This window comes from Lichenostomus cassidix, chromosome 14 (genome assembly GCF_008360975.1).
Source record: "Lichenostomus cassidix isolate B80296 chromosome 14, HeHo_3.0, whole genome shotgun sequence".
NCBI classification, from domain to species: Eukaryota; Metazoa; Chordata; class Aves; order Passeriformes; family Meliphagidae; genus Lichenostomus; species Lichenostomus cassidix.
The window spans coordinates 2,238,655-2,251,941 of NC_139495.1; the positions used below are offsets into that span (position 1 = coordinate 2,238,655).

Below are 13,287 nucleotides of genomic sequence, written 5' to 3' on the forward strand. Positions count from 1 at the left end.
ACTGTCCCAGGCTCTGACTTACTCCCAAATGGGATCCCCCCAACCCTGATCATGCCCCTCTGCAGCTCAGGGGAACACCAGCACTCACCTGGCTCCAAGGCTCCCCAGACACCTGCAGCCCGGGCAGTTGATATTAAATGCTTTATTTTCAATATTAAAAACCAGTATTTTTAATAACTAAACAATGCTAAATTCATCTTACCAAAAAAAAAAAAAAAAAAAAGGATGAGGTGGGGGGGGTTCTACCAGGGACGCTACAGCCCCGGCCTCGGCCGGCAGCAACAGCCCGACCCCCCCCAGCCACACACGTACCGCAAGAGAGCCCGGGGGGGGCCACAGCGACCCCTGGTCCCCAAGAGGAGAGGGGCAGGGGCCAGCTGAGCCCCGTGGGAACAGCCACCAAGGGCCAGGGGACAGAGCCGGCATCACCGCAGCCCTCAGGACGAGGCCGGGCTCGGAGCCCAGGGGGGGATTTGGCACAGTGAGACCCCCAGGGTGGGGCAGCCCAGCCTGGGGCAGGAGGGGGCTGGGGCAGCCCCGTCTGCCCCCCCCCAGCACCAACACGGACCAGGACCGGGAGCCGGCGTGTAATTCCACAGCGTGATCCCATCACAAACCCACCCCGTGGCAGGAATTAGTGTCAGAAAGGAGCAGCAGGCACGGAGCCCAACCTGGAGAATAGCCCTTGGAGAAGCCACTAAGAGAAAAAGGCCACCTGTGACCCCCCACCGTGCCCCTCCACGGGCTGCTCAAGGCCTCTGCTGCCCACCTGGGAGGCAGGGGATGCCTGGGGACAGTCCCTGTGTGGCAGCCAGAGCCTCCCAGCAGGCAGGGAATGGGGCTGTAAACTGCAGGGAGGTGGGCATGTAAACACAGACCAGGGGACAGGGGGGCCATGCCCGGGGGCTTCTGGCCTCCCACTGCCCCAAGGGACCAAAACCACGGGACAAGGGGGGTCCACAAGCCCCAGCCCTCCCCGTGGAGCCGGGGAAGCAGCAGCATCCCCCAGGAAGGGGGCTCTGGAGCAGGGGACAGTGACACTCGACCGCATATAAAAAAGGAACTTATCTTCCCCGGGAAGAGTCTGTGCCCCAAGCCCCAGCTCGGGGGTCCGGGGGGTCCAGGGCCAGCGGCCGGGCAGGGAGGTGTGTGGGGAGTGCCGGAGCCGGTGTGGATGTTAGAGAGGAGGCGAGTCTACGTTACATGGGGAGGGGGCGCGGGGGTCCAGTCGAGTCGCGCATCCCGGGAATCCGAGCACTGAGATGGGTCAGGGAGGCTGGCGATGCCTGTGGGTGATGCAGCTCCTCAGAAGGAGACCTGGGGGATCTCAGGACAGGCATTCCCACTGCTACCCCTCCTCTACAAGCCCCAGGGACCACAATTCCATCCTCCCATGATGGATCAGGAAGCCAGGGCACTGCACTGGGGTCCCAGCTCCAAATCCCAGTCCCACCCCAGGGACCATCAGCCCCTCACAGACCTCACTTGATGAGGATCCCCGTGGGCCGGGCCTCGTCCTCACTGGTGTTCCTCAGGTTCCGCTCCACTTCCTCCGAGGACCTGGGGCAGAGCAGGGTAAGAGGCACTGCCACGGCCCTCAGCACTGGTTACCCCATTCCCACCCCACTCACGCCAGGAAATCCTTCACTTCCTCCACGGTGATGTCCCCAGTAGTGTCCAGCGGGTGCTCCAAGCTGCTGTTGGGAGAGTCAATGGGGCCAGGCGAGAAGGCTGCTGGGTGCTCCTCAGGGGACCCTGGGGAGCGATGGGGACGGGAGGCATTGGGGACAGCCAGGACACAGGGCCAGGCCTGGAGCAGGGCCATGGGACACAGTGTGTGTGCAGGGACAGGGTGGTCACTCACGGTCACTGTCGGAGGGGGAGTGCTGGCCCTCGGGGCTGCGTGGGACGTGTGTGCCATTCGCCTGTGGCAGCTTCGGTGTCGCCGTCGAGCTGTTGCTGCAAGGAAACAGATGAATTTATGGCCAGAAGTTGTGTCATGGGGTGGGTGTACAGGAGTGCTGCTGTAGCAAAGCCCCCCATGCCCACCAGACAGCCGACCTGAGACAGGAGGTGTCCTGGAGCCGGGCGACTTCCAGCCGGCACAGCGGCTCTGTCACATTCCTGGCACTCAGCGAGAAGCGCTCGAACTCAGACGGTGAAATTAGGTAGAAACCTACAGGGGGGACAACAACGAGCCTCAAGGATCCCCCACAGGCCTGCAGGTGAGGTCAACATCCCATTGACACAGGATGTCACCCGGTGTCCTCACCTTGGCCATGCTTGGTAAAGACACAGGAGGCAATGCCACTGATGTCCTCCTTACGGATGCAGCTGTAGTGGACCTGGGGCCGCAGGCTGGGCACGGTGAAGATGTGGATGTCCCCCAGGTTGGTGAGACAGGCCAGGCAGTTTTCCAGCCTCTCCTCAGAGCCAGCGCTGGCCAGGCTTACCAGGGCCACCTTCCGCACCCGGCAGCCCTCGTGTGCTGTCAGCTTGAACTTGGTCTTGGCACTCACTTTGGGCAGCGTGAACACCTTGGGGGGCAAGAGGAGATGGGGTCAGGGGAGAACAGGAACCTGCAGGATTTAGGAGGGCACCTTCCCCTTGGATTCACCACCCTAAAACAGGAATAGGAGTGCCCCACAACCTGGCTGGTCACCTCCAGTCCTGTCCCTGTGTGATGAGGACATCCAAAGAGGACACAGGATGTTTTGTGTCCCACCTCCACCACAGTGGGACACTGAGCCCCGCGCTCACCTTGAACTGTTCCTCGGAGGAGATGAGCATGGAGTGGCTGCCCTGCATGTCGGGGGCCTTGGCCAGGTCCCGAGACACCTCGTAGGGCTCGGGCAGGGGGTTCCCCCGCCCGTCCAGCACCGCAATGGCCACCACTGGTGCCCGGTGCATCAGCTGGATCTCCTTCCCCAGCACCGCCTCCACTGCCCGCTCCGAGAACTTCTCCTGCGACGGCACCTCCAGGGCGTAGGCGAACACCGACCCGGAGTTGGTCCCTGCCCACATCGTGGGGCCGTGGTGGGCAGCTGTGGGGTGCAGCAGTGTCTGAGCTCCCTCCCCGCAGCGTGGCACCAGCCAGACCCAGCTCAGAGGCTTTTCCCGGGGAGAGTGGGGTCTCACCATCACGGAGGAAGGTGTCGGCAAAGTAGAGGCACCGCACGACCCCCGAAAGCGAATCATCAGCCGAGCGAGGCTCAATTCGCCGCTGCACCGGCGTCATCTCCACCTCGGGGGGACCCGCCTGCTCCGCCAGCTGCGCGTTGGCCTCCTGCACCTGGGGAGGGGACACGGGGTCAGTCCCAGCCTGGTGGGGATGCGGAGCTGCCCTGGTGGCCCCCACTCCCTGCCCACCTTGCTGGAGGGGCTGCTGGCGTTGAGCCTCTTCTTTCCCGACACGCGGCTCTTGCGGATGCGGCGGAAGGACTGGCGCAGGGACTTCTTGAGGGACTTCACACGGGACAGAGGCCCCTCCATGGCCAGCGAGTCATTGGGGTGCAGCGTACACCTGTGGGCACCCGTGCTGCTCAGCACCTGCCACGTCACTCCAGAGGGTCCCCAGCACCGAGGTCCCCCCATACCTGGCCAGCACGGGGTTGCGCCGGTAGTAGTCGAAGAGTCCGAAGCCGTGGCTGGTGCCGAAGGCCACGAGGTTCCACTCGGAGTGGAGGGTGACGGCGGTGACAGCAGCGGGGGGCACACACTGCACCAGCACGCTGGGCTGGAAGCCGGGGGGAAAGTGGAGGGGCCCATTCCGAGGGGCCAGCCGGTCGTGGCCCTTCCAGGTGAAGCCCTCACGGTCCTGCAGCAGGTCTACTGTGGCCACGCTGACCGCGTGCTCTGACTTCTCATCGCTCAGCTCCATCACCAGCACCTGCAGGGACAAGCACGGATGGGGGGATGCACACTGGACACCCCCAGACAGACAGCCTGCTGCACACCAGGGGCTAAACCCTTCAAGGACAACCATGGGAGTCTGCAGGGTCTGTAGCCCCCCTCATACAGGTCCCAGCAGGGAAGCCAAGAGGTGCTTGGCAGCCCCTGCTGTCCTTGCCACCCTACCTGCCCTGCCGTGCCAGCCACCACCATCTTGGCCGTGTACTTGCAGAGCGCGATCTTCTGCACGCCCAGGCGCGGGTCGTCGCTGTAGGGATCAAAGCAGCCCACCTGCGGGAGGGGACAGCTGAAGGGACAGCCAGGACCCCTCACACAGCTGTGGGGCAGCCCCCCTGCACCCCCACACCCCTCCACCAGCTGTGGCACACGGGCCACTCTGGGCATCACGCCCAGGCAAGGTCTGTCCCCATGCACCCCCCAGCTTTTTCCCCCGTGCTGGGGCAGACCCGCGGGATGGGGCCCACGGAACAAGTGTCCCTTGTGTCCCCACAGTGCGTCACACAGCAGCTGTGCCCTGAGCTGGGGGACACGTCCTCGGGGCACAGCCGGGATGGCTCCAGCAGGTGCATTCCCCGCGCCCAGCTCTGGGTTTGCCCCCTCTGGTGCTGGCAGAGCCAGGAGGGTGACGAGGTCCACGGCAGTGTCCCCACACCCAGGGGACCTCACCTTGCGGAACGGCGGCCACTCCTCCTCGCCCGCCTGGTTGAGGCTGTCGTTGTGCTCACAGTCTGTCTGGAAGATGTTGGCTGTGCCCAGCTTGTAGAGGGGCTTCAGGGAGACCCCCGAGGCGTCCCAGAACCGCACCGTGCCGTCCTCGTGCCTGGGCGGGGGGGTCCTGTCAGCGCGGGGCCCCAACATCTGCCCGGCTAACAAGAGCTGCCTGTGTGCTGGCAGCCACCGTGCCAGAGGGCGGGGACAAGGGGGAACAGCGCAGAGGGTGACACAGCCGTGCCCAGCCAGAATGAGAAGGGGCAGCCCAGCTGAAAACAGGCAGCGGACCCCACCACCACCCCATCCCACTCCACCACCGCAGGAACAAGTGAGGATGTGTGTCCCCACCCCATTTTGGGTTTTCCAGGCCCCCTCCCTGCTGCCAGCCCACTCACCCAGTGAGGAGAAGCCCCCTCTGCGTAGGCTCCTGAGCCAGGTTCTTTCCCCCATCGATGGGCCAAGCCTGGAGGGAAGGATGGAGAGGGGATGGAGGGAGGGATGAAGGCCACTGGGTCATCCTGGAAGGAGCCCAGGAGGACCCCTCCCCACCATCCCCATCACTGACCGCAGAGGACTGCCGAGGGCTCTGCTGCTCGCCCACACTGACGATCCTCTCCCAGAGCTTGAGGGGCACGTTGGAGACATGGCAGGAGCAGGTGATGGCAGAGGAGTGGAGAGGCGCCAGGTACGGGGCAGGGATGGTGGGCCAGCCTGGCGTCTGCAGGTCGATGGCCACCAGCTCCTCCTCCACCAGCACCACCAGGGCTCGGGGGTTCTCAAAGCCTGGGAGAGGAAGGAGATGACTGCTGCATGTGGAGACCCTCACACCACCACCCACTCCCCGGGTGGCTCTGATGGGACATACCTCCCTCGGGCACCTCAGCGCTCTGCACAGTGAAGAAGTCGATGACACGGGAGGTGAAGTCAAGTGTGGCCAGGGTCTGGCCCTGCAGCACGCTGACACAGTGCCTGTCACCATAGCTGGCCCGTGGCATCCCCCCACTGAAGATGATGAAGGGGTTCCTGGGTGGGACAAAGCAGCTTCCATCAGACCCTGGACCCCCAAGTGCCCCCTGTGCCCATGTCCAGCCCACCCACCTACCCTGACTCGCAGGTTCGCCAGACGATTTTGCTGATGGCTTTGCAAGGGAATGGACCTGAAACCAAGAGACCAACACTGTGGTTGTAGCACTGGGATAGGAGTGCTACAGATCCCAACCTCAGAGCACCCCCAGACCCCCACCCTGTACCGTAGGGGATGGTGGACATGACAGGCTGCTGGGTCCTCTGGCCGGTGCCGCTCACTGCCCACACCATGTACCCGCCGTCGCTGTGGGAACTGACGATGCTCTTCCCGCTCTGCTCCCAGGCCAGGCTCTCCAGCTGCTGTGGGGGCACACGGGGGGCTCAGCACCCAGCTGGGGACACACACAGGGGGGGCCACAGCCCCCTGACAGCCCCCCACCAGCCCTGGTACCTGGTTCCCCAGGAAGAGGTGCTGGACAACACGAGTGCTCTGCTCCCACAGGACCACCAGCCCCCGGCTGTACCCGATGAGGAGCCGGCTGCCGTCGCGTGGGTGCTCCTGGATGGATTCCACAGGCCCCAGTGCCTTCCCGCAGCGGTAGTCATCGGGGACACTGCAGGGGGACACACACAGGGGGTCAGAGCGGGGCTGGGGGTGGTGGGGATGGGGCATGGGGCCTGCAGGGCTCTTACCTCTGCAGGATCTCATCTGGGAAGAGGGTTTTGTCCTCCAGCAGCGTCAGGGTGGGCAGGGTGACAAAGTACACAGCACCACCCTCGGTGCCCAGGCAGACCACAGTGCCGGCGGCCATCGGCAGCACCACTGTCACCCGTGTGATGCCAGGGGAGCAGCTGGGGGGGAACAAGGGGCTGTGTCAGCACCGTGTTGGGTCTGGGGGAGTATCAAAGAGACCCCAGGCCTCCCCTGCTCCATCCCTACATTGCTATCTCGCCGAGCCCAGGAGGACAAGGACAGAGACAGCCTCAGTGCCGACAGCAATTAGAGCCATTAATCACCCCCGGGCCTTGCCAGCACCATAAAAAGCCCAGAGCTGTGCCCCTGCACTCAGCATCCCAGTCAGGATCAGAGGAGCATCCCAGTGGGGAAAACACCACCACGGAGAGGACCTTGGCCACCATCCCACCCGAGCAGGCTGGCTGCTCCCATTTGCCGTTCCCAGCTGGCAGCAGCATCGCTCTGGCCGCAGCCCCGCGAGGGATCGGCTTGTAGCCCCCAGGCAAGTACTTAGCGCTGCCGGACCCTGGGCGTCCCGGGAGGCCGAAGCTGCGGGTCTCTTCCAGCTGGGAGCAGCCCTCCTTCTGGCACACCTCCCATAGGTGCAGCGTGTTGTCGTCCAGCAGCGAGAGGAGCCAGCCCTGGGGACAGCGGGATGATGGCACGGTGTGTGGGGTGCTGGGGGCTGCTGCCAGGTTCCCCCCAGGACACCCACATACCTGGCCAGGCAGGAAGTGCAGCTGGGTGACAGTGGCCGTCTCCTTGTGCAACCCCGTCAGCTCCACGCCCGGCGCACCATATCTGGGGGGGCCGTCAAAGAAACAACGAGGGTAGAGCCCCCCACTCCCCCAGCAAACCCCAGGACCCCCTGAATTCCCCAGGTCACAGTTCTGCCTGCAAACACCAGTTTAACTCCCCGTGCCCAGGAGAGCCAGGGCAGAGCATCCCAACTGTGGAGTTGGCCTTGGCACCACCATCCCCAGCTGGGATCCACCAAGCACCTCCAACTCCAACCAGGACACCCTGAGCCAGTCTGGGATCTACCAAGCACCTCCAGCTGGGACACTGCAGGTTAGACTGGGATCCACCAGACACCTCTGACCGGGATGCCCCGGGTCAGGCTGCGGCCAGCACACACGGCCGGGGTGGGTGTGCGAGAGGCGCCGGGAGCCCCGGCACGCACCGGCAGCGGGGTGGGGTTCGGCATGCGCCGGCACAGCCTCACTCACCCGACTGGTCCCGGCTCCTTCGGCGACGCCGCTCGGCAGGAACCGCGGCAGGACCCGCAGAGCTGCTCCAGCACCGCACGGAGCACCCCAGCCTAGCATGCATACCTGGCATCCCCGGCACCCCTGGACCCTGCTCCCCCCAGCCCGGTGTCACCAGTGCATTGTGCAGCCACATCGGGGCATGCCGTGTGCCAGGGGTCCTTGCCCCTGGCCACCTTCCAGCGCCCTCAGCACAGGGAACCAGCCCAGCAGCTCTTCCGGCTGGACAGGCAGGAGCTGTCTGGCAGTGCCGGGCACAGCCAAGCCGGCAGAGCCGGGGGGAGCCACGGAGTTTTGGGGAGAGCAGACAACAGGGCATGGGAATGAAGCAGGGAGCACACAGAGGGCTCTTGGTGCTACGTGGATGGGAGATGCCACCCATCCTTGCTCATTCTGGGGTCTTTTCCCATCCAAAACAGTGCCACGAGCTGAGAGCCCTCAGGGCAAGTGGTGCAGGAACACTGGTGTCACCAGCATGGTGGACAGGGGTCCAAGCCCAGGGAATCCCAATTGCCCCAGGACACTCCCTGACGCTGGCAGCCCCTCAATGCCTGGTCTGCAACCAGATCTTCCCAGCCCGGCTGAGGAGCACCCAGGGGTGCCCCCACTAACCAGTAACGCCAGTCAGGCCAGCTCTGGCTGCTGCCTCGCCCGGCCCTGGCTTCCCCGGCACCGCCAACCTCCAGAAGCATCTTTCTGGTGGCAGCCAGAGTGGGACTGTGTAGGCACGGGGTACCACGCTGGGTACCACCCCAAAACCATCCCACCGAGGATGCTTAGGGCACTGCAACGGCATCCCCGCGGTGCCGGGGGGGCTCAGCTGGGACCAGCATCGCGGGCCTGGCGGGCGAGTGGGACGGCCGGCGACGTCGCGGCCGGGCTGGCATCCGAGCGGCCCCGGCAGAACAAAACACGCCATCTTTGTGCTCGGGAGGCAGCGAGCCGCCGGCCTGGGGGAGGGGGAGCGCGGCGGCCCCCCACACCCCGACCCCGACCCCGCTGCGGGCGCAGCCGCCCCCGCGCCCCCACCCCGCATTCCTGCGGCGCGGGGCCCCCCGAGCACGGGCTGCATCCAGCCCTGGCCGCCCGCCAGCAGCCCTCTGAAGTCTCCCTGCACGCTGCCGGCAACAAAGCCCGGCCGGCCCCGCGCCGGCGTCCCCCGCTTCGGCCCCCCACCCGGGACCGGGCTCCACGCCCACCGCAGCCCCTCACCCCGGCGCTGGGCCGGCCAGAGACCCCGCTGCCCCCCCGAGGGCTGTGTGGATGAGACCAGGATGGACAGGAGACCCCCCAGGATAAGGGGGTGTGACACCAGGAAGGAGTCCCACTTGGGATGCCCCCCAGGACGGCCGAGCCCCTTTGCCCCCCCGGCGTTTTGGGTGAGGTGGGGGTTTCCTCCAGCCACCCCATCCCGCTCAGCCCAGCTGCAGCACAGCTGGATGGAGGGATGGACGTCAGCCGAGTGGGGGCTGCCGGATGGGCCAGAAAGCAGCACGGCCACGTCTCCAAGCATTCTCCGGGATGGGGACAGCCAGAGGAGTGCAGGAGGGTCCGGGAGGTCCTTAGCTCCTGCTCATGTGGGAGGAAAAGGATACAGCTTGATGGCTCCTGCCTTGGTGCCGATGGCCATCACACGCAGGACGGGGTCGTAGGCCAGGGCGCTGGGCTGGCTGGGGAAGCCATGCTCCACTGTCTGCCGTGGAGACAGGCAGTCAGAGCAGGATCCCCACCTCTGACCCCCCAAACCTCCCACAGCATCCCCACAGCTCCGATCCCGCAGCAGCCTGAGCATCACCTCTGCGATGGGGGATGACAGGGACGCTGCCCTGTCCCCCACTGCCGCCAAGGGGGACCTTGGGGAGGGGAGACATCATTCCTCATCCAATTGCCACCCAGCGCCCCAAAACCCAACCCAACAGCCACACCACGGGCTGGGGTAGGTCTGACCTTGAACAAGCTGCCCCACCACCCGCCAGCACTATGGGGATGGGAACCTCCTGCTCTCAACCCTCGAGGTGAGGACACCCAGGAGAGGTGAGCGGGACTCCCACCGCGACACCACCGGGTTTCCCCGATGCTGGGCGGCAGAACCAGGCGAGCGGGACCCGCCAGCGCCTGGGACGTCCCTGCCGGAGCCGCGTGCCGCCCGCGGGCACCTTCCCAAGGAAGTCCCGGCCGTCCGGCGTGCCCGGGCTCGCCGGCTGGGGAGGGGCTGCCCTGTCAGCGGGGGGACGCGGGGGGCACCCACCGCCCCGGCCCGCGGCCAGGGGACCGCAGGGCTCCCGAGGGCAGCTCGGCTGAGCGGCGACGGCGCGATCAGACGATACGGAGGCCGCCGGAGCCAGACTGGCCGGATCCTGACCTGCTCCCTTTGTCTGGGGCATCCGAGAGGCGCAGCGGGGCGGCTTTCCGCACCCGCCGGCGGCAGCCACTGTCACCCCAGCTCCTGCTCCCCTCCCAAGGGACACCTTCGGGAGCGTGGAAACGGCTCCAGTCCATCCAAGTGGCTCCCAACAAGTCCAAGGGGTGAGGAAGTGGATGCTCGTGGGTGCCGATTTCTGTGGCAGCCCCCACACAGGGTCACGCCGAATCCCCCCGGGATGCACCCTGTGCTGGAGGAAGGAGCTGGGACAGCAGCAGCACGGGGACACCACAGTGATGCTTTAGGCCAGGGTGACACCGGCAAAGATTCCCAAAAAAGTGCTGTCCCAGCTCCTCAGCACCCCCAGTCCCAAAGGGGGGCCTGGCTCAGCCCCCCACCCGCAGCCCCCGCTCCTGCCCGCAGCGGGGCCGCATCCGGCAGGCAGTGCCGGCCGGCCAAGGCGCTCCTGGCCAAATTACAGCAAATCCCAGGCAGATCTGGAGCTCGGGAGGAAAAACAACCGTTAATGGGAGGCAGGTGGGCAGCCGGCGGCCCTAGAGCTGGGACGGCCGGCACGGCACTCTTCTCAGCCTCTCCCCAGGACATCCCACGGGGACAGACCTACCCTGGGCACCTGTTTGGGCAGGATCTGGCTGTGGGACTGTGCTCCCCAAAAACAGGAGGCTCTGCCTGGGCTGAGTCTCGCACCCCAGCTAGACCCTCACCCGTGGCAGAGCTATGGGGCAAGAGCTGTGCTGGGTGGTGGAAACTGCCTCTGACCCCACATCACTGCACACCACAAGATCTCCCAGCCTGGTCTCGCTGTGGGACAGCTCAGGGGTCCTTCCAGAGCACAGCATCATCCCCGCCATGAGTTGGGCAAGTACCCCACAGCAGCGCAAAGATGCTGCCAAAGGATGGACTGACAGACACGGTTTGGGCTCATCCAGGCTGGTGGCCTCCTGCCCCCGGGGTCTGGGCAGAAGGGTGGTCCCAACGCCACAGGGCTCCCGGGACAAGGGGCACCAAGTCCCAGGTGCTGGCACAGCCCGATGTCCCGAGGGAAAGGTCCAGCACCCCAGGGCTTGTGGGGTCCCTGCCCTCCCAAGTAGGAAAACTTGGACGGAGGAGGGGAGCAAATGCTGACCTCTGATGTCCCCTCAAGTCCCCCAGAGACACATCTTTGGGGTGCAAGGGAACCCCAAGCCCAAGGAGTCATTGCCACAGCCCTTCCTGCTGACACAGGGGGTCCAGCCCCCCAGTATCCCACCCCCGGGGAGATTGGGATGAGGGGCTGAGCCCCACATGGGGGATGCAGCCAGGGAAGCTCAAAGGCCAGACACGACGCGGGACCACGGGTCACCCCAAAACGCCCGCGAGCGAGGCCTGGGGGAAGCCACGGGACAGGGGGAGTGCGGGAACCGGGGCGCTGCAGGGAACCCCCTCCAAGAGGGGCTGGGGACAGGGATGTCGCGCTGGCAAGGGAGTCGCATCCTCTCCCGGGGTGCCCCCCTGCACCGCACGGGGAGGAGCGCAGCCCCCGCTCCGCACCCGGGGCTCCCGGTACCCACTCCGCGGGTGCATCCTGCCCGGGCGGCCCCGCAGCCTGTCCCGGGGTCTCCCGGCCAGGCAGCCCTGCCCCTTCTGCGCGCCCCTTCCCCGGCAGCGGGGAGGTCCCGGTGCGCGGCTCCCCCGGGGGCTCAGCCGGTCCCGGGGGGCGGTGCCCCGCACGCCGCTCGCCTCCCCGCGGGCAGCATCCCGCCGGGGTACCGGAGCCCCGCGCCACCGGAGGGCTGGCCGCACGCCGCACCCTGCCCGGTACCCCCGGTGCCTCCCGGTGATCGCCGCCCCCCGGGATCCACCGCCGCGCCCCTCGCTCGCCCCGGACGCACCTTGCTGAAGGCGAAGAGGTCGTGGCGGAGGCGGTCGCGGTGCGGGTCGGCACCCTGCCGCCGGAACCGAAACTTCATCATGGTTGGGCCGGCGGCGGCGGCGGTGGCGGCGGCGCGGTACCGGGCGGGGCGGGCGCGGCCGGCGGTCCCGGGGCCGGTCCCGGGGCGGCGATGGCGGTGGCGGGGCCGGGGCGCGGCGCGGGGCGGGGCGGGGCCGGCAGGGGGCGCGGGGCCGTGCGGGGTCCCCGGGGCCGGTGCGGGGTCCCGGTGCGCGCGCCCGCCGAGCCCGGGCAGGCACCGCCGCGGCGGGGGCGGGGCGGAACCCTGACGGACAGCTCCGCCCGCCAATCACCGCGCGGCAACGCGCGCGGCGCGCCGCGGCCCCGCCCACCCGCGCTGCGCGTGCGCCGCCGCGGTTGCCGACGGGACGTGTAGTCCTCCTGCTCAACGCCCTCTGCGCTTGATTTATTCATATTATTCTTTTAATCTTTTTGTTTCGTTTTTTTTCCTTCCCGTGGGCGTGGCGGGGGAAAGCGAGGGCACCTCCAGCCTGGTCCTCGTGTTCCCAAAGCCCCCACAGAGATGGGGTGTGGTGGATTTAGGGTCTCATCGTGTGCCCCACAGCCATGGGGTGCATCAACATGGCGGCGTCCTGCCCACCAGGCCTGGAGCATCCCAGAATTAGCATTCCAGCCTCATTCCCGGCTGGCGAGTCATTACTCCCGCCACGGCACCCGGAATATTGTTCCCCACTTCCCCCACGGCATCATCCCCAGGTGGGAGGGGGAGCAACCTGCCCTGCACCCAGTTTTGGGGTGAGTCACCCCGGGCAGGGCATGGCTTCCCCTCCCTGCTGACTAACCCTGGCCCTGGGGAGATGCAGCACTGGGGTGACGCAGGGCTCTGGGGCGGAAAACAGCCCGGGGGCGAGCGGGGAGCGATGGCCCGGTGATGGGCTGTGGGCTCATGGATGGATGGAGGGACCTGAGCTACAGGCACAGCTCCGGGGAGTGAGGGTGAGCCTGGCCCAGATGTGGGTCATTGCCGGGAGAGGGAGGAAGAGTTCAGAGGAGGGAGAACGGAGGGGAGAGAGAAGGGGGTGGTGAAAAGGGGAGGAGAGAGAGGAGGGGAAAAAGAAATAAAGAGGGGTGAAGAAGAGAGGGAAGAGGAAAAGGAGGGAGAAGAGGAAGAGGATAGGAGAGTGAGAGGAGGATGAGAGAGGAGGAAGAGGATATGAGAGGGAAGGGAGAAGAAGAGCAGGAGAGGAAGAAGAAGTAAGGCCACATACGACACCCCATCCATCCCTTCTCTGGCACCTCACACCCATCCCACCATCTCCCTCTTGCAGGAGGGAGGCACAAGGAGGGTGAGGGACTCTGC

General features: G+C 66.3%; 1 protein-coding gene across 2 annotated transcripts; it reads right to left on the reverse strand.

The window, feature by feature from the left end:
- Window positions 1–127: 127 nt before the first annotated feature.
- On the reverse strand, window positions 128–12,202 carry LLGL1 (LLGL scribble cell polarity complex component 1). 2 transcript variants are annotated; one of them, XM_085074401.1, is made up of 23 exons: window positions 11,908–12,202; window positions 9,249–9,346; window positions 7,105–7,186; window positions 6,911–7,026; window positions 6,343–6,501; window positions 6,101–6,263; window positions 5,874–6,009; window positions 5,726–5,780; window positions 5,489–5,646; window positions 5,189–5,406; window positions 5,019–5,086; window positions 4,579–4,732; window positions 4,078–4,182; window positions 3,597–3,889; window positions 3,370–3,523; window positions 3,139–3,292; window positions 2,761–3,044; window positions 2,273–2,537; window positions 2,062–2,176; window positions 1,865–1,959; window positions 1,632–1,755; window positions 1,481–1,560; window positions 128–1,286 (listed from the first exon to the last, which is right to left on the reverse strand). In XM_085074401.1, the coding sequence occupies exons 1-22, from the start codon at window positions 11,986–11,988 to the stop codon at window positions 1,482–1,484; spliced, it is 3,156 nt and encodes a 1,051-aa protein (XP_084930527.1). In that variant the 5' UTR covers window positions 11,989–12,202; the 3' UTR covers window positions 128–1,286; window position 1,481. The 2 variants fall into 2 exon arrangements, with proteins under 2 accessions (XP_084930527.1, XP_084930526.1); XM_085074400.1 differs by having other exon boundaries at window positions 6,896–7,026.
- Window positions 12,203–13,287: the final 1,085 nt, after the last annotated feature.

Coding starts and splice junctions, on each gene's coding strand:
- LLGL1 (XM_085074400.1), bottom strand. CDS start 11,988: ATGATGAAGTTTCGGTTCCGGCGGCAGGGTGCCGACCCGCACCGCGAC. Junction 4,183..4,578: donor AGTGGCCGCCGTTCCGCAAG/GTGAGGTCCCCT, acceptor CCCCTCCCGCAG/GTGGGCTGCTTTGATCCCTA. Junction 1,960..2,061: donor CAGGACACCTCCTGTCTCAG/GTCGGCTGTCTG, acceptor GTTTCCTTGCAG/CAACAGCTCGACGGCGACAC.